Source organism: Cucurbita pepo, chromosome 8 (genome assembly GCF_057944985.1).
Source record: "Cucurbita pepo subsp. pepo isolate OVF chromosome 8, ASM5794498v1, whole genome shotgun sequence".
Taxonomy (NCBI): Eukaryota; Viridiplantae; Streptophyta; class Magnoliopsida; order Cucurbitales; family Cucurbitaceae; genus Cucurbita; species Cucurbita pepo.
The window spans coordinates 11,311,886-11,331,233 of record NC_141805.1 but is presented as its reverse complement, the minus strand read 5'-3'; the positions used below and the strand labels follow the sequence as shown (position 1 = coordinate 11,331,233).

Here is a 19,348-nt window from a genome sequence, read left to right as displayed (position 1 = left end):
TTTTTCCTCTCCTATTGTAAAAATACAATATAGTAAATATAATATATAAATTATATAACATAAATTAAATTATATAAAATAAATTATCAAAAGTTTACGTTACCATTTATTTGTATACTTTATTCGTTAAATATTGTCCAAATTTTATTTATAACGTCATCTCTCACATAAGGCATGCGTAGTAAACGAATAACGTCATCTCTTACATAAGTCATTCGTAGTAAATATACGTTAAAAAGTTAAAAGTAATGATTAAATATACCATTAATATTAAAATTTGTAATATTATTAAAAAGTCGTCTTTTTTATTATTATTTTTAATTAGTCTAAAATTAAATTTAAAAAATTGATGCAAGGAGGAAAAATAAATATGTTAGAAAGTAATCAAGTTTGATAATATTTAAAAAAACAAGAAATAGGTAAACTATCGATGAGCTTAAGAAAATAATATAAAAATAAAAACAAAATTAAATTAAAATAAAACGTTTTGGTTGATTTCTTTCAAACTACAGAAAGAGACAAGAGAAGTGCAGTTTTTTAGTGACCCCCACCTCGTCTTTTCTCAATTTCCTGCCTCTATCCGCCATGGAAATCGAGCTCCCACCTTCAATAAATTAACAACCTCACCCACTTTCTCTTTGGACTTCATTCTCCTCTGTTCATTGATTCAAGCAGTCAGGAGTCTGTTTACTGGTGACCCATCTCCACCCTTATTGTTTTCTTCTTCATTTTCTCTTTGTTTCTTCAACAATGATCCTCTGATTGTAACAGCTGAAGTGTTGTGGTGGTTTGATTCTTTACAATCCAATTATGCTTTGATTTCCATGTTTTTTTTGCAGGTGGAGTTTCAAGCCCATGCTGAATCTTAACCACGACGTTGTTCCATCGGAGATGGTTACTGAGAATTTTCTGAATCTTCCAGCGAACAGAATGGAAACCGCTGGATGTTTCAACTCGTCCTCCGTCGTTAATGGCGATCCTTCCGCCAGCACCACCAACGTCGACGAGGTATTCCCGTTCACTTTCGGTAAAAATTCCGCGGTTCAAGAAAGCTCAACGGTGAAATCACTTTCTATTTCCGATGACCACTGCGACCAGACGATGGAGCTCTTCCCGTTAACGGACGGATTAAATTCTATTTCCGATGAATTTAACTCCGATGACCACCGCGACCAGACGATGGAGTTTTTCCCGTTAACCGACGGATTAAATTCTAGTTCGAGTACTCAGAAGCAGTGGCCGGAGGTTTCTCCATCGGAATTCAATCATGGAGACGGCGGCGCACCGGCGCAGCCACAGGATCAGACGATGAGGAAAAACAGACGCGGTCCAAGGCCTCGAAGTTCGCAGTATCGTGGCGTTACGTATTATCGTAGAACCGGGAGATGGGAATCGCATATTTGGTAAGTGTTTTATTGTTTTGACAGTTCCATGACCTTATTAGGTTGCTTGAATTTGAATCCGCCATTTATGCCGTTCTTGAGCACCTTTTCTGTTCGTTACCAGGGACTGCGGGAAACAGGTTTATTTGGGTACGGCCATTGCTGTTTGATTCCTTTTCTTTTCTTTTCTTTTCTTTTCTCGAACTTCGATTCATCATTTTCTCTATGGCTGTTTCTCTTTTCCTTCAGGCGGTTTCGATACTGCTCATGCTGCCGCCAGGTAACAATAAAAAACCACTTCTCTTGTTCTTTCCGCCATTTTTGGTTGGATTTCTCTTAGAATTCATATTTTCCATCTCAGGGCATATGATAAAGCGGCGATCAAGTTTCGGGGGGTCGACGCAGATATCAATTTCAGTGTCAAAAATTATGAAGAAGATATCAAACAGGTGAGGTAGTAGTCTAAGATAATGCTTGTTACTGTCAGAAATTCAAATAACGCCATTGATGAAGAGATTCTCTCTGATTCTGCCATTAACACCCCAGATGAGTAATATCAGTAAGGAAGAGCTTATTCATAATCTTCGTCGCCGTAGCAATGGATTTACAAGAGGGAGCTCGAAGTACAGAGGAGTTACCTTGCATAAATGTGGTCGATGGGAAGCTCGGATGGGCCAGTTCTTAGGCAGGAAGTGAGTCTAAATTATTCTGGGACTTCCTTTTCTGTGTGTTTCTTGGATCATGTTTCTGGGATTTTGTCTTGAATCGACCTGTTTTTGTTGGCATTTTTCTTCCTTATAGGTACATGTATCTTGGTCTCTTTGATAGTGAGATTGAAGCTGCAAGGTCTCCTTAAATCTTTCTGACTTTCTAATGCTTCCATATGTTCGCTGTTAGCTTAAGGCTAGTGTCACGGAGGGCTTCCTCGCAAGAAGCTTTTATAGTCGGGAGTGACACAGCTTGTTTGCCTTCTTTCTTTTCGGTACGTTCGGGTCACGCCCTTAACTTGATAGTTTACTGTTGTTCAATCAGGGCCTATGACATAGCTGCCTTAAGATGCAATGGTAAAGAGGCTGTAACAAACTTTGATCCAAGTTCTTATATGTCAGATATGGCTGCAGAGACTGACACAGGAGGTTTGGTTCTTCTCTGTTTATACATTTTGTCAATCTAGTTCTTAACAACCCCGTTTGCTCGATCAGTAACAATGGGTTTAGAAAACCGTCTTGATTTGTAGAGGACAACCAGAGTCTTGACCTGAGCTTGCGAATTGCTCCCCCCAATCATTCTGACCCTCAAAGTGAGAGCATTGGCATGTTTGGTAATGGTTGTCATCTCAGCTCACCCGACGTCGTCGTTGATGGTAGAACGACGGTAATTCTCGAGACTGAGTTCTGGAATTCTTTTGTTTTTCTGTTAATGCTTGGCTAACATCTTGCTCAATCACAAACAGCTTGAGAACTCTGCTTCAGCAGCAATTGGATCTTCTCAGCCATATGGCTATGCTGTGCCTTCAAATTCCTGTTTCTTTCCCGTCTCCAGGGTAATGAACCATTTGATAAACAAAACTTCATATAATCCGAACATAAATTTCTTGTGTTTGCATTCAGCTCCTCATGTAGTTCAGTAGATATATCATATTTGATGTTCTGACTTTTGCCTGTGAATTAAAATTGCGAATGCAGGAAAGAGCAGCAGAGACGAGAATGGGGGAGTGGCAAATCCATGGCCACTCAAATGGATTAACCTCTGTGCCATTCTTCTCTGCTGCAGCATCATCAGGATTCCTTTCTTCTTCTTCTTCTTCTTCTTCTTCTTCTTCTTCTTCAACTTCTTCTTCTTCTGCCATTTCATCCTCTGCTGTTGGTGAAATCCATTTCTCAGCTATTTTCCATCACCATGACAGCAACTTATCCAACTTCTACTGTAGGAATTGAACTGGAAATCCCTTGGGGGAACTGAAGAAAGAAGGAAGGATCAGAACTGACAGTTTAAAGGTATTCTTTGTTTCAGAAAGATTACAGGTTACGCACAAAATTTTATTGTAATAATACCTTTTGAAGATTTGAGTTTCTAAGTTGTGAGCTTTTGTAATTAAGATTATAAAATTATGTTTTGGATTGTTGAGTTGCATAAAAACAATCTTATGCATGATGGATAGAAATCAATCTGTATACGTTGATAGTTTTTTAAACTAACGAAAAAAATTTAATGTTAAAATAACAATAATTTAATCTCTCATCATAGTTTCTATATTGTTTTAGGACTAAAATGAAACGATTTCAAATTTCATGGATAAAAATGTAATCTGAACCAAAGGTGGATAAAAGAAGTAGGTGTGGATTACTTGGATGAGATATTCTTCACATAGCTTGAAAGTCATATCGAAATCTCTTCTAATCTCCGCCCCGCCTTGCCGGCCTCCGCTGTCTCCTCCGCCGTCACTTCCGCATGCACACTACTGATCTGTCTTCTCCTTATCGAGCGAAGTTCCAGATTTCCAATCGTGCTGTCAGAAACAAAAAGGTGAAGATGAACAGTTCCATCATCAAACAATAAATCCATCAATCCATCAATTATTAGCAACTGTCAGTGTCACTCTTGATTCAACTATTCCTTCTGCAAACCCTAAATTGAAAACATCGCAACGCAATTCCATCCAATTTACCGCTCGATTCGTCTCCTGGTTCAGATTTCACATCGTCCTCATCTCTTTCTCCATTTTAATTTAGGATCCGATGCTGCTACCTCTGTGTTCCTCTGCAATTTGTCCACAAAAATGGCGATCATCGAGAACTGTTTTTGCCTTGCAGAGTTTTCGTCCCCGATCCTCTAAGAATGATCGGTCATTTCGGAAGAGGCACATTCCCTTTCCCCTTCGCGATGCTCCTTTCCGAAGGCCGACAAAATTAAAAAACTTTCGCTTAATTTTGTTTCATAATATAATAAATTAATTTATATTTAATAAATAAATTGATTTCTTAAAAAAAAATCTATTAAATACGAAATTAAAAGGCTATCTTATTATACAATTTTAAAATTAAAAACTCTATTACCCATAAAAATTAAAATTTTGGTCATTATTATTCATTTTCATGAACTAAATATTATCAAATTTATAATTAAAAAAATAATTAAATTAATAACTTGGCTTCTTTTATTTATTTATTTTTTTTTTTTTTAAGATTTGTAATTTTCTATAGCTTATTTTTATTTATGGATCGACAAAGCTAGATTCCAATTTTTTATTTTAGACAATTTATATCTTTTTTATATATATTTCTATTTCGATTAAATTTACAAGTCATCGGAGGTTGGAATTGAACTCAAGCATGGGCCTTACGTATCCATTAAGCCCAATAATCGATGGGCCAAGGCCCATTAAGTTTAATTGGGCCAACTCGTGAAAATAGATAATTTGAAAATAATTGGCGTAAATAAAAATTAAAGTAAAAAAAATTAATTTGTAATATAAACGGGTAAAAACAATAACAACATATTCAATTACAAATAGATCAAAGTTTGAATCTATTTACTTTTATTCATAAAAAATAAATAAAATTTTGATATTTTAAAAATAATATTTTTAAATATAAAATTAAAAGTAATTGCAAAATGCATTGCTTTTCCTTTTCTATTAAAAAAAAGGTCACTTTTTTCCGTTAAAGTCATTGATTATTTAGTAAATTTAACTTTTGACTTGAAAATTTAAAACGATTTATTGGACCAAACTAAGATGAATGACAGGGTTACGAAAATTGCCCATGTGGATAATTTGCCTAATTTTCAGGTCGAGATTAAAAAAACATGAATAAATGTGAAAAATATCATATGAATCATTAATGTCATCGCGGGAGAAAGAACTCACTGAGCTAAAATCACTCTCTTTCTTTGTTAACGTGAACTGAAATTCGTTGCTCGGTTTATTCTTTGACATCCAAAAATTATTAATTAATAATCATTAATTTAACTCCAATTATATTTTTTAATTATATATTATTATTATTTTTTTAATAGACTATATTAATAAAAATACATTTTAAAATTAATTTCAATAATAATTTTTGAAAAAAGGGTAATTTTATTAATTTAGCATTTTTTTAGAATTATATTTTTATGCTTTCCCGCGTTTAAGTTGGATACAGTGTGACGCGGATGCAACTATTGGGGTCCCTCTCTAATCGGTGAATCTCCTTCGTCCACGTGTAAGATTTACAATATCTCGCTGTATAGCTATGGTTCAGCTTTTGTATACCGCCTTTATATCGGGCCCCACGCATCCCGATCCCGTCAAAAATAAGAAGGAAATAATTAATTAATTTTGAGTTAAATTTATATATAACATGCCAGAAAAAAATGGAAATTATATAATAGAATCATACGAACAGTCCAATCTCTCTCTGTCTTCCACACATTCCATTTCTTGATTGATTATTGAGCTCAAGAGTTGATAAATCCCCATAGATCCTTCTTGATTACTTTACACTCTGGTTACCAGTTTCTTCCCCTTCTGCTTTCTTAAGATCTCTCATGGCTCCAATGGTTGCAGCAATGATTGAACTCTGAATCTATTTTCATTGTTTTCTTCATGCTCGGAAAAAATGGAGGCTAAGTTTCAGTTTCTGTTTCTTCTCTTTCTTTTTGATGTCTCCTTTGCTCAGATGCCAGGTATTTTCTCCATCTCTGTTGTTCGATTTTCTGTAGTGATTATCCGTGCTCTGTTCGACTTTATATTGATTTTCGACTGTAATTTTCATGTCTTAAGGTTTATCGAGCTTTGCAACTGTTGGTTTCTGTGTTTTTGTTCAGTTCAAATGGCGTTATCTCCGAGTCTTTGATCTTCACTCTTTCCGGTTCGATAAATGGCTGTTGCAGTGTTTCTTAGATTCTGGCTTGTGAGAATGAACGTTAGATATGTTGGATTCTATCACTGTCGTCATCTTTACCTAAATTTTGGTTTAAGATGATGATTGACGCGTCGTCCGTTCTTCAATTTTTTTATCATTATGTTTTGGACTTGTCGTTGACTAACTAGATAATTTGTACTCCACGGTTTACTAATATTTAATGTTGAAGTTATTTTCAATTGTTCTTCCTTCCGTTTGAACATTTTCTTCACGGTATTTTTGAATTTCTTAATCTTTTTTGCTTGATCGTTGTCTTATGAAGCTTGCCAAATAGCATTTATTAGCATGTGAATTCTCAATATGAAATATGCTGATTGTTTAATCGAATGTTGAGTATTTACTACGAAGCTAAAGTATTCTGTATATTGTGGATTAGGTTTTATAAGTTTGGACTGTGGAGGTCAAGAAAGTTTCACTGATGACATTGGTCTGGAATGGGTTCCAGACACTCATGTTCGTTTTGGAGAAGCAATTAACCTATCTGTTGCAAATGAGACGAGGAAGCAATACAGGACCTTAAGACACTTCCCTGCTGATTCCAGGAAGTACTGTTACTCACTCAATGTCACTAGTAGAACACGTTACCTTCTCAGAGCAACATTTTTGTATGGTAACTTCGACAACAATAACGTGTATCCAAAATTTGACATTTCCCTCGGGGCAACTCACTGGACAACAATTGTCATATCTGACGCCAACACCATAAAGGTTCGAGAGATCATATTTCTGGCTTCAACTCCTACTGTGAGTGTTTGTTTATCAAATGCCACAACTGGGCAGCCATTCATATCCACGCTTGAGCTTCGACAATTTAATGGCTCTGTCTACTATACTGAATTTGAGGATCAGTTTTACCTAAGTGTCTCGGCAAGGATCAATTTTGGAGCAGATTCCGAAGCCCCAGTAAGGTCAGTGAGCACCAAGAGTATATTTACTTTCTTATATACTCAATGAAGAGTTCTACAAGCAGCCAACGGCAAATTAATAAAGCAATAAGAAACTGGATTCTTTTTACCAACCTTTGTAGGGCCATCTATTGTGATAATGCCTTCAATATTTGGATTAAGTTTCTTTTTTTAATTTTTAAAATAATGTATATAATTTGAAATCATCACGGCAGGTATCCTGATGACCCTTTTGACCGGATATGGGAGTCTGACTCTGTGAGAAAAGCAAATTATCTTGTTGATGTTGCTGCTGGTACTGAAAAAGTTTCCACTAAAATGCCAATAAATGTCAATAGAGATGAAAGACCACCTCAAAAAGTTATGCAGACGGCTGTAGTTGGCAGAAATGGTTCATTAACTTACCGTTTGAATTTGGATGGTTTCCCTGGCTTTGGATGGGCATTCACCTACTTTGCAGAAATTGAAGACTTGGGTCCTACTGATACGAGAAAATTCAGGCTTGTACTTCCCGGCATGCCTGAAATCAGCAAAGCTGTAGTCAACATTGAAGAAAATGCTCAAGGAAAATACCGGCTTTATGAGCCTGGTTTTACCAACATAACCTTCCCTTTTGTATTATCTTTTAGGTTTGGGAAAACATCAGATTCTGTGTTGGGACCTCTGTTAAATGCCATGGAGATTAACAAGTATCTTGAAAAAAGTGATGGTTCTCTGGATGGTAATCCTAAAGTCAAATTGATTTGAAGTTAAACTCTTGAATGTTATATATTTATGTGTTATAATGTATTTAACTTTGCTGATCGATTATGTTTGATATTGGAACATGTGAACTTCAGGAGCAGTTGTTGCTAGTGTAATTTCAAAATTATCATCTTCAGATTTGGATGAAGGTGGTGATCCATGCATGCCAGTTCCTTGGTCATGGTTGCAGTGTAACTCTGATCCACAGCCGAGAATAGTTAAAATGTAAAAGTTTTTGCGCTAGTTTTCAAGTCTATTTATGTTTACATATATTTGACATTCTAGTTACTGTATCTACCTTTGGCGCTTGTTAGTTTATTGTCCAAAAAGAATTTGACAGGGAACATCCCTACAGACGTTGCAAAGTTGAACAGTTTAGTTGAATTGTAAGTTCCATTTTGCATGCAATTTTTCCTTGGTCGTCCAATTGTGCCTTTTCCATTCTACTTCCGTTAAGCTTTGTGTCTATTTTGGCTTCACCATTTGTTTGTGGCCCGATGCAGGTGGCTTGATGGAAATTCATTTGTTGGTCCTATACCCGATTTTACTGGCTCTGTGAACTTGAAAATCCTGTAATCTCAAGAAACTTCATTTCTATCATATTCTGTTGAAGGTTTTTAAGCTGATTGAGATCTTTACTATTTTTAGCCATCTTGAGAACAATCAGTTGACGGGAGAGTTGCCTTCCTCATTAGTAAATCTTCCTAGTTTACGGGAGCTGTAAGTATCATGGATAATTGTATTGCATTCTGTATTCCAGAAGGAATATTGACACAAATGTCCATAATTCTTTTTTTGCTTTATATATGAATTGTCTTCTCTGTAGTATTTGATAGAGTTTACATTAATAGGTTCCAAGTGACGTGCCTAATATATTTCATGTTATCTGATGGTTATAGGTATGTGCAGAATAACATGTTATCTGGAACAGTGCCTTCCGGTCGTCTAAAAAAGGATCTAACTTTAGTGTGAGTATCGGTTTCAATACTTGGCCTATAAATTTATTTCATTGTGCTAAATATTTAAACCAATTGCTTTCCTTGTACTTCATGCATCAGGTTTCTCTTCCTGATCATCTTAAATAATCCTGAACTTTGAATTAATATTTATATTTTAGAGGTGAATTCTTGTAGGTTATGCTGGAAAGGTTTTGATGGAAATACTAAAGATCTGAAATGGATTAATCTTCAATTGTGAATTTTTCTTGTCTCAGAGAGTAAATCATTCCTAATAGGCAATATCTGATTGTAGTTATTTATGCAAAGCCTTAGAATTGTGGGCCAATGCTAGGTAAAATAATCATAAAATTTATTTTTTTTAAAGAAAAAGAAAACATGAGCCAAAAATCCCTTGGATGGCTGCTGTAAGCGAGCAGGTTTTTGTCCAAATTGGATTGTCATTTTTTAAATAATTGTTGTCTTGCCAAACTCCACCTATTTTAGTATTTGAGCAAGTTCCTTGCTCTATATGCATGCCTTCACTATGTGCTCTCGTTCATTTAAAGCTACTCTGGAAACATTAATCTTCATGAAGGGGGGAAAAAGAACCACATTTATATCATTTTGGGTTCTGTAATTGGTGCTCTTGCCCTGCTCTTGGCAACTGTGGTATCTTGCTACTTTTTGCAAAGAAGAAGAAGAAAATCTCGTGAGCAAGGTACATACAGAAACTTTTTCCTTTCAAGAACTAGTTGATTCGACATGGTGAAGTATTTTTATAAACAATAACTTAGCTGATGTACTTGAAGAATCCAAGCCTGCACAAAAATTTGCCTCTTCAAAGGGCGATGCTCCCAAGGAAACCGCACATTGCTTCAGTGTTAAAGAAATTGAAGAAGCAACAAGGGGTTTTGAAAGAAAAATTGGGTCTGGAGGTTTTGGTGTTGTATACTACGGGAAATTAAATGATGGAAAAGAAATTGCAGTTAAAGTCTTGACTAGTAACTCCTTCCAGGGAAAGCGAGAATTTACAAATGAGGTAATCTTTGTATAACTGATCCTTTCTTCAATTCAGTAATTTTCATTCAAGGAACCCCTCTCTTGTTTCCTGTTCGTAGATACTTGAATTGTCCTGTTGTGATTTCCTTTAGTGGCCTGTATGGGTTGTGTTGGCCGCTTCCCTAATACTTTCTTATATCATTTTCTTCATTTTCTTTCATGTAAATAATGTGGTAGAAACATATGCGTAGAGGGGACCATGTGGGGTTGACTAAATCGTGAGTTTCGTGACTGACGAGCTATTACTGTTGTAGAGTTCAAATTAGAAGAAATGTTTGCGCAAAGAAAATTCTCATTTCTAATTTATCATTCGGGGTTCAAATATTTAGTACAAGAAAGCAACAAAATTGTCCTCTCCCTTTTTTATCTTGTTGCATAGAGTGGATTGGTATTAGATAAAACCTAATGACGTTGGAAATTGATTTTTGTGGCTGATGGATGACCAATTGGTTATGAAGGTGACTCTTCTTTCAAGGATTCATCACAGAAATCTTGTACAATTTCTTGGATATTGTCAAGAAGTAGATAGAAGTATGCTTGTCTATGAGTATATGCACAATGGAACTCTCAAGGAACATCTTTATGGTAAGCCAGGAAGCCACATTATTTTTGCAGAGAACAATTGAAGTTCATAGCCAACTAACTTCTTGTTTGTGTACAGCTCCATTAACACGTGGAAAAACTATCAGTTGGATAAAGCGCCTTCAGATTGCTGAAGACGCTGCCAGAGGTTATCTTGTTTTTCCCTGTGCTTGGACGAATCTGCCTTGCATATTTTCCTCAACACATTCTTCTTGATATGTTTTCAGGGATCGAATACCTTCACACAGGGTGTATACCGGCAATTATTCATAGGGACTTGAAAAGCAGTAATATTCTTCTTGACCGACACATGAGAGCAAAGGTTTCAGATTTCGGTCTGTCAAAGCTTGCCGTGGATGGCGCCTCCCACGTGTCCAGCATTGTTCGGGGGACTGTTGGATACTTGGATCCAGAGTAAGCTTTTCCTCTTTCTTGAGAATTTATATATTTCTCCCGAGGTAAGGTAAAGTTACATGGAAACACTCTCACCTGAACACTCTGTATTTCTTTTGGGATGAAAACCTAGAGTGGAGGGTATTTATAACCTAGGCTAGACAATTTATTCTAAAATATTTAAATCTAGGTATTTTATTTTAAAATAAATAAATCATTTTTCTAAAAATAAATATATAACGGGTTCATGCAATTATTGGGCAAGCCCATATAATTATTGGGCTTGATCCTATTAGCCTAATGATGCATGTGTTTGACCCTATTAGGCTAGTGATGATATTGTAACCTATGCTCTCTCTGACATACTATTACAAACTCCTGGATCCTTTTAATTAAATATACTTCTAATTTTTTTTCAGCTGCTGTTATCGTTATCATTCCCTGTAACCTAAATACGTTTCTAGTTTGTTTGCCTAGAATCCTTGTGACGTGCTTTCCTTGTTGAATTATTTTGTTATCAGGTATTATATTTCTCAGCAATTGACCGACAAGAGTGATGTATATAGCTTTGGCGTTATTCTTCTCGAGTTGATATCTGGTCAAGAAGCTATATCGAACGTAAACTTCGGTGCTAATTGCCGCAACATCGTTCAGTGGGTAAGTCTAGTGACAAACTTTCACATAAATGGTACTCGGCCAATAAGTCAGATATGACTGTTTGGTTAAAATGAGAAGGAAATAAGTCAACCAATATGTTCTACATTGTAAATGGTGCACATTGGTTGTAATGCAGGCAAAGCTACACATCGAGAGCGGCGACATTCAAGGGATCATCGATCCATCCCTACGCTTCGAGTACGACATTCAATCTATGTGGAAAATTGCAGAGAAGGCGTTGATGTGTGCCCAGCCACATGGGCACCTGAGGCCATCCATGTCTGAAGTGCTTAAGGAGATACAGGATTCTATCTTAATTGAAAGAGAACCTCTTGCAAGAGAAGGTAACTCTGACGAAATTTCTGGAAATTCAGTCCATTCTATGAATATAGGACCTCTTGATTTGCGTGCAAACGAAAACTACGTGTCGTTTGACGAATCCATTGCTCGACCTCTTGCAAGGTAGCTGTTGTACAAAGAAATTAGTTCTTCGGAACAAATTTTCGTACTCATGTTTGAATGTTGTTATTTCAAACGAGTGTTCTAGTCATGTCATTCTAGATCACCAACACATTGATTTTTCATCCATCAGTCTAACAATTTTAGTTCAATGATAGTTTAAAAGTATTTATGTAAGGTCGAGATGTAATACAACCACTTTTTAATATGAATGTCTTTCCTATCTTTAAACACGTACAAGGTTTATATTTTCTAAAAATTCAACATTTATTCAAATTTAAAGAAAATATTAGGGCATTTATTTAAATTTAAAGTGAAAATTAATTTTCTTTGGCCCTAATCTACAATATATTAAAAAACTCCGTACTTTTTACCATCTTATCCTTACATTTTTGGTGAAATTACCCTTATAAAGCTATGAAAAATACCCTTATAAAAAAAGTCAAAAGTAAATTAAGTATTAAAATTAATACTTGACCCATTACATTATAAAGACATAGAAACTATATAATAGTCATATAAATATACAAATAAAAGGCAACAAATGAAATTGCCAATTCTTGATAACAAAGCCTTAGCGTAACATTTTGGACCCCATATTTAATATTAAATAGGCAGTAAAAGAAATTGGTTTTTTTTATAATGAAAAAAAAGTAATTAACTACCAAAAAAAAAAAAATCTATAAATAACATTAATATAATGAATTAACAATTATACTCATTTTGACATGATTTTTTTTTTAAAAAAACAAGCTTATTAATTTTTTTAAAAAATAGGCCCATACGATCTTATATTAATCTAATCATAAATTAAATAACTTCACGTTTTTTTAAAATATAATTATTTACCAAATTTTTATGAGTAGTTATTATAAAATTGATTGATATAAAAATTAATTTTAAATCATTTACAAAATAACTAAAGTATTTAATAATTAAAATTAATAGACGATAGTAATCTGTAAAATAAAATTCATATTTTCTATTTTTAATTCCCCTTTCAATTTTTTTATTATTAACAATTGGGATGGACCCACATTTTAATTAATTTTTAGTAAATAATAATAAAGAAATAGGTGTCAATTATTCATGGTTATCGCTTTTCAGTAATATAATTATTAAATTTCGATAATCATGAATTAATTTTTTTTAATATTTATAATTTATCATTATTTCAATTATTAATTCAATAAAATGTCCATAAAAATTTAAAACAGTCGAGTTTTATTATTAAACACAAAATTAATTTTTTCAAGGTATATTTAATAATTATTTTAAATATTGGTATATATTTTATACACGTAAATATCAATTATTGGTTCCAAAATAAGTTGAAATTTATTAATATTTAATTATCTTAGAATAATCCAATTTAATTAAAGAATAAACACGTGTCGCTTTTCTGTAACGCGGCCACTTGTTGGAAAAGAGAGGCAATTTCAGTCGGCAGACCGGACGACGTCGTTTAGTAAATTAATCGACAGCGAAACAAGTGGCGGAGAAACAACTGCGAGAAATGTCCCTACGTGTTTGAATCTGATTCGTCGGATACAACCGAGAGCAGAATCCAGCAAGCCGCAGGGAAATCCGGGAATAAAATTTTATTTTTATTTATTGAAATTAAAAGAATAAATAAAAAGCGGTTTGGGTTCTCCCTTTCTGAATTGCCTGAAAAGGGGAAAGCAAAAACGAACGGTGCTGATAAACTTGATTCTCTCATCTCAGTCGTCTCCTTTCTCCTACCTTCACCATCGTCCGATCCATTCCACCACTCCATTTCCACCCGATCTAAATCCCTTCCCTCTCCCGCGCCCAAATTACAAATCCCCTTCCGTTTCTTCTCCCACCAGGTAAAACCTCTTCATTTTTCAATTTTTTTTTCTCTTTCTCTTCAAACCAATATCATCCTTGTCGTATTTTCATGGATTTTCCCCCTTTTTTCGCTCTAATTCATCCTCCATCTTCCATTTTTGCTTCTGGTTTCTTCTGGAGCTTCATTTTATGGTCATATTCATGGGTTTTGTTGATGATGTTGTCTCGTTATTGGTTTTTTGTGATAGGGTAGTGAAGAACATGGCTGATGCTCCGGCGAGCCCTGGCGGAGGTAGCCATGAGAGCGGTGAGCATAGTCCGAGGTCTAATGTTCGTGAACAGGATAGGTTTCTTCCGATTGCGAATATTAGTAGGATCATGAAGAAGGCTCTTCCTGCTAATGGTAAGATTGCGAAGGATGCCAAGGAGACCGTACAAGAATGTGTTTCGGAGTTCATCAGTTTTATCACTAGCGAGTATGGAAGTGTTTATTGTTCTATAGTTAATTGTTGTTCGTTTCTTGTTCTGAATTTTGGGATTCTTATGGTTGAATTGTATTTAGGGCTAGTGATAAATGTCAAAGAGAGAAACGAAAGACGATTAATGGAGATGATTTGCTTTGGGCTATGGCGACTCTTGGATTTGAGGATTATATCGATCCGCTAAAAACCTACTTGACGAAATACAGAGAGGTACTCAAAATCGGCTAATGCTAATGTTAATGCATCGCCGGCCGTTCTTTCACTATGTGTTCTGTTATCCACTTTTCATGATTCATTTGAAACAGGGAGCTCAGCTCATCATTTAGTCTCAACTTTTGATTTATTTAGTTCTTTTTTGTTAATTTTACTGCTGTTCGTTGTGTTCTTGAACTGATGGATGGCTGTGTTCTTTGCCTGCTGGTTGGGACTTGGGGCGTTTTAGACTGAGGTAAGATAGAGTGTTTTCCTCTATGTTTCTGTGATTTGTCAACATCATGTTTGAATGAAATAGGGAGGTTTCTATATATTGTTTGTGTTGTGTTGTCTGACAGGGTGACACTAAGGGGTCTGCTAAAGGTGGCGATGCGTCAGCTAAGAAGGAAGCTCATCCAACCCCTGGTGCTCAGGTCAATTATAAGAGTTACTTTTTTCTCATTGAGCTGCCTTTTTGGTGTTTTCTTCTAAGCTTTTTTCTTTCCCAATTCTGTAGGTTGCTCATCAAGGGACGTTTTCCCAAGGAGTTAATTATGGAAGTTCTCAAGTACTCTCTCTCTCTCTCTCTCATACACACGCACATACACACAAACAAGCACGTACTTCCATAATGTCCTTTGAATAAGCGAAGAAGCAGTTATGCTAGTGTATTTAGATTGTGAAAAGTTTTTTTTATCTCATTAGTCTAACTTTAACGTCATGACAAAAATCATAATTACTAAAAGCCTAGTGACCAGCCCAAGCACACTGCCAGCAGATATTGTTCTTTTTGGGTTTTCCTTTCTAGGCTTCTCCTCAAGGTTTTAAAACACGTCTATTAGGGAGAGGTTTTCACACCCTTATAAGAAATGCTTTGTTTCCCTCTCCAATCGATGTGAAATCTCACATTCCACCTGTGATGCCCCACATTGGTTGGGGAGGAGAACAAATCACCCTTTATAAGGGTGTGGAAACCTTCCCCTAGCAGACGCGTTTTAAAGCCTTGAGCGGAAGCCCAAAAAGGGAAAGCCCAAAGAGGACAATATCTGCTAGCGGTGGGCCTGGGTTGTTACAAATGGTATCAGAGTCAGACACCGGATGATGTGCCAGCCTTCTCGCTGTTCCCGAAGGGGGGTAGACACGAGGCGGTGTGCTAGTAAGGACGCTAGGCCCCAAAGAGGGTGGATTTAGGGGCGGTCCCACATCGATTGGAGGAAGGAAAGAATGCCAGCGAGGACGCTGGGCCCCGAAGGGAGGTAGATTGTGATGTCCCACGTTGGTTGGGGGAAGAGAACAAATCACCCTTTATAAGGGTGTGGAAACCTTCCCCTAGCAGACGCGTTTTAAAGCCTTGAGGGGAAGCCCAAAGAAGACAATATCTGCTAGCGAGGACGTTGAGCTCCTAAAGGGAGTGGTGGTGTAACAACCCAAACCTACCGCTAGCAGATATTGTCTTCTTTGGACTTTTCCTTCTGAGCTTCTTCTCGAGGTTTTAAAATGTGTATGTTAGGGAGAAGTTTCCACACCCTTATAAGGAATGCTTTTTTCCCCTCTCCAACTGATGTGGGATCTCATAGAGGAGGAAAATTCATGAGTGCTTATCCAACTAAAAGTCATTTTCCAGTTGGAAGCAGCGGTTTGTAACTCATGTCTACTTTTGTGTCACGAAGCGAGGCGAATCCCATTGGTAGACTCCCCATTACTCCCCATGATTTGCAGAATCTGTTAGGGTTTGCTAGAGTTCATCCTTTCTACCCTCTCTCTTGTAACTTCATTGTTTTAGAAAAGTAATTTTGTTTCTAGTTCATACTTTCATATCTTCATGAGTCTTGGAAGTTCTTATCCTGAGGCAAAGCATCTGTCTCTTAATATCACTTGGGGTTTATTGTTAGAGCTTTCATATGCAAGTCTTGGTTGAAATATATGAACAATTAGTACATAAATTTGAATGTCTCAAGGAGATGACTTGCAGGAGTAAAAGGCTATTTCCCTTGTAGCTTTGGTGATAGGGAAGTATATTGGTATTTGCATCTTTTTAAGCTACCTAGAAAATGAGCATGTAACTTCTTTGAACTTCTCTAAATTGAGATACCCTTTTGAGTATAGTGGTCAAATAAATAATTAAAGGACTAGGTGAGAATCGGTTCAAGCCATGTTGGCTACTTACCTAAGATATAATATTCTACTAGTTACCGTGACAATCAAATATAGGAGGGTCGCGATCCCAGACATTCACGGATATAGAAATAATTAGAATCCTGGGTCCTATAAAAACATTTTAGACATAAATGAGCAGGAAGGAACCAGCTACAAGTACATGTTAGAAACTTTGTTAGCTACAAGTACATGTTAGAAACTTTGTTAGCTACAAGTACATGTTAGAAACTTTGTTTTTACCATTCACAATAGTTTCAAGTAGTTGACTTGGAAGTGTTTCTCCTCTTTAGGTTTAATACCCACCTTGGCATTTTTTGCAGTCACAAGCCCAGCATCTGATGGTCCCTATGCAAGGCACCGACTAAAATTGCCTCGAATTCGACCATTTAAACTGTTGAATACGGAGATCGTTGTTCAGCATAACAGCAAAAAATCGAGTCTATTTATTTGAAGTTTGGGTGGTTTCAATACTTTGTAGAAACAGTTGAAATGTTGTATATTATTATGGCTCTTGTTTATTGGATTGGAATAGGACACAACATTTAAGAGAGGTTCCTTCCAAGTCCTGGGGATCCCATTTATTGGTGACTTGTAGTAAACCTTACAACCCTAGCAAGGACTTGGATGGAAGATCTTGAAAAAGACCCTTCACATTTTCTTTAATCATTTCCCTAATCAAAACAATAAATTTGTGTTCTCAGGAATGAATGATTTGGTTCTAGAAGTGTTCTTAAATCCCCCTTTGCTGTCAGCTGAAATGAATGGTTTTTCATTGTGTTGATTTCTGGTTGTTGCTTTGTTTGTTTGTTTTTCACTGTTATATTCCCTTTGGGGTGAAAGTAAAAGTAGTTTCCCTACCAAAAGTGTTTGCTTCATCTCTACTTCACCTCTCCAGGATTGTTTCATTTCATTTATTGTGTTTCCTTTAAGCTTTTAATGATTAAATGATAATTAGTTTTCTTATGAGAATGACCTGCATTATCATGTTCTTTCATGATATGTGGGGTCCTGTTACCTTCTTTACAATTCATAGTCAAGCAAGAACATAATTAGATGTTTAATTTTGATGTTTTAGAGTTAATTAATCTAGATTTTAATCTTTGTTTTGATGATCGTCGTGTTCTGATTGGGGGGTTATCTTGGAAGTTTGAGTTCAGATTCTCTCGAGCTCAACGGTTAGGACTTTTTGTCGAGTATCCAATTTTCTATTCCTTTTCTGGTTTCTGCTCCCCGTTTATTCAATTCTATTGGTACCTATCATATCCTGATTACACTGAACGAGATCATTCGATTGGCTATAGTTTTACACGTGAGGAGTTATTTCTTGGATCCTAGAAAGGTATAGGTAGGTGTTGCTTTTGCTCGTGAATATGTAGATTTTTTTTTTTTTTTTTTTTTTTGGTATTTTCTTAAAAGTTAGTGAGAAGTGAACAGATGTCAAAAAGTTTAGGGGAATATTGATACCGATTAGTTTTTTTTTTTTTTAGAGTAATTTGAATATATATATATATATATATATATATATATATATATATGTATATGTATATGTATATGTATATGTATATGTATATGTATGTATGTATTTATTGAAATATTTATAAATTAATAAATTCATTTAGTTGAAATAAATTAATATAAAAATGTTAACTTTTATGATTATTTGATTCAATTAAAATTATACGTCTATTATAACCAATTAATTTAAATCTATTTGGTGAAGAGTTGTTTAATTAGTACATCATAATTATATAAATTTAATATTATAAAAACATTATTAAAATTAGCATACTCGTGTTAGACACAACAAATGATTTCAGTTATATTACTTATAAGTATGTAAATATTTAATTAGATTAATGTTGTAAAATAAATTAAGTATAATATATTTCTTTTTTAAAGGTCAAATAAAATGATTTCTATCATATCACAACTTGCAATATGATCAGTTTTTTTAACCATATTATTATTTTTTTTCATATTGATTTTATTTTAGTCTATAGTTTATAAAATATATATTTTTAATAAATTAAGATACGAAATAAATCGAATTTATTTTTTAAAATAAAAATTAGAAATACTTATATCTTTTTAATAAATATTTCAAAATTAGTTTACTTATTATTATTTTAAAATATTATTAAGTTGAAATATAAATATCTTACTGGCTTGAAAAATTAATTTTATTCAAATGATAACTTCAATTATAAATATGTATTTTAAGTTTATTATTATTTTTTAATATTTGTTTTTGTTTAATGGATTTAAATAATGTATTATTTAGAAATATTTTATTTTTAAACAAGAAATCTGGAAGATTTTTTTTTTTCTATTTTTTATATCATTTTTTAATTTTCTAATTAACTTTCCAAATTCTAAAATATATATATTATAAAAACTTTTATGCAGTAACTTTGAGGCTGATATATATATAACAATTTTGTTTTTTAATTTTGTGCCAAATTAATTTATATAAGGCAAGTTATTTTTTAATTTATTTTTAAGTTATAATTAATTTTAATAAAAAATTTAAATATAATTTTATTATTGACATGTTTTCTATTTATTTTAATTAGAAATATAGATAAACATAAAAGATTCAACAATGAAGAAGAATAAAATTAAAAACAATAAAAAAAAAATGATAATAATAAAATATATATTTGATCAGACGTATTCAGT

At 34.5% G+C, this 19,348-nt stretch overlaps 3 protein-coding genes and 2 long non-coding RNA genes across 7 annotated transcripts; 3 read left to right on the top strand and 2 right to left on the bottom strand.

Moving 5' to 3' along the window:
• Positions 1 to 450: 450 nt before the first annotated feature.
• Positions 451 to 2,464, bottom strand: LOC147791551 (uncharacterized). The gene is made up of 2 exons (XR_015422263.1): positions 2,021 to 2,464; positions 451 to 1,910 (listed from the first exon to the last, which is right to left on the bottom strand). It is a non-coding gene; the product is annotated as an uncharacterized LOC147791551 (long non-coding RNA).
• LOC111800089 (AP2-like ethylene-responsive transcription factor TOE2) lies at positions 856 to 3,459 on the top strand. Its single transcript, XM_087126351.1, has 10 exons — positions 856 to 1,403; positions 1,507 to 1,532; positions 1,632 to 1,662; positions 1,744 to 1,831; positions 1,929 to 2,074; positions 2,184 to 2,228; positions 2,415 to 2,518; positions 2,620 to 2,756; positions 2,836 to 2,925; positions 3,068 to 3,459. Exons 1-10 carry the CDS (start codon positions 856 to 858, stop codon positions 3,317 to 3,319), a joined length of 1,467 nt encoding a protein of 488 aa, XP_086982477.1. The 3' UTR covers positions 3,320 to 3,459.
• On the bottom strand, positions 3,171 to 4,302 carry LOC111800090 (uncharacterized). 2 transcript variants are annotated; one of them, XR_002815961.2, is made up of 3 exons: positions 4,051 to 4,302; positions 3,730 to 3,891; positions 3,171 to 3,340 (listed from the first exon to the last, which is right to left on the bottom strand). It is a non-coding gene; the product is annotated as an uncharacterized LOC111800090 (long non-coding RNA). The 2 variants fall into 2 exon arrangements; XR_002815960.2 differs by having other exon boundaries at positions 3,730 to 4,302.
• Positions 4,303 to 5,739: 1,437 nt separating this feature from the next.
• LOC111799977 (putative LRR receptor-like serine/threonine-protein kinase At1g67720) lies at positions 5,740 to 12,259 on the top strand. 2 transcript variants are annotated; one of them, XM_023683533.2, is made up of 15 exons: positions 5,740 to 6,050; positions 6,666 to 7,197; positions 7,410 to 7,915; positions 8,034 to 8,163; positions 8,253 to 8,324; positions 8,442 to 8,510; positions 8,587 to 8,658; positions 8,838 to 8,906; positions 9,443 to 9,594; positions 9,671 to 9,915; positions 10,394 to 10,520; positions 10,597 to 10,665; positions 10,745 to 10,931; positions 11,432 to 11,567; positions 11,704 to 12,259. In XM_023683533.2, exons 1-15 carry the CDS (start codon positions 5,984 to 5,986, stop codon positions 12,031 to 12,033), a joined length of 2,763 nt encoding a protein of 920 aa, XP_023539301.2. In that variant the 5' UTR covers positions 5,740 to 5,983; the 3' UTR covers positions 12,034 to 12,259. The 2 variants fall into 2 exon arrangements, with proteins under 2 accessions (XP_023539301.2, XP_023539302.2); XM_023683534.2 differs by having other exon boundaries at positions 5,741 to 6,050; positions 9,686 to 9,915.
• A 1,414-nt stretch (positions 12,260 to 13,673) lies between these two features.
• Positions 13,674 to 17,373, top strand: LOC111800948 (nuclear transcription factor Y subunit B-1). The gene is made up of 7 exons (XM_023684878.2): positions 13,674 to 13,876; positions 14,087 to 14,314; positions 14,401 to 14,530; positions 14,763 to 14,768; positions 14,872 to 14,946; positions 15,030 to 15,080; positions 16,990 to 17,373. Exons 2-7 carry the CDS (start codon positions 14,100 to 14,102, stop codon positions 17,032 to 17,034), a joined length of 522 nt encoding a protein of 173 aa, XP_023540646.1. The 5' UTR covers positions 13,674 to 13,876; positions 14,087 to 14,099; the 3' UTR covers positions 17,035 to 17,373.
• The last annotated feature ends 1,975 nt before the right edge of the window (positions 17,374 to 19,348 follow it).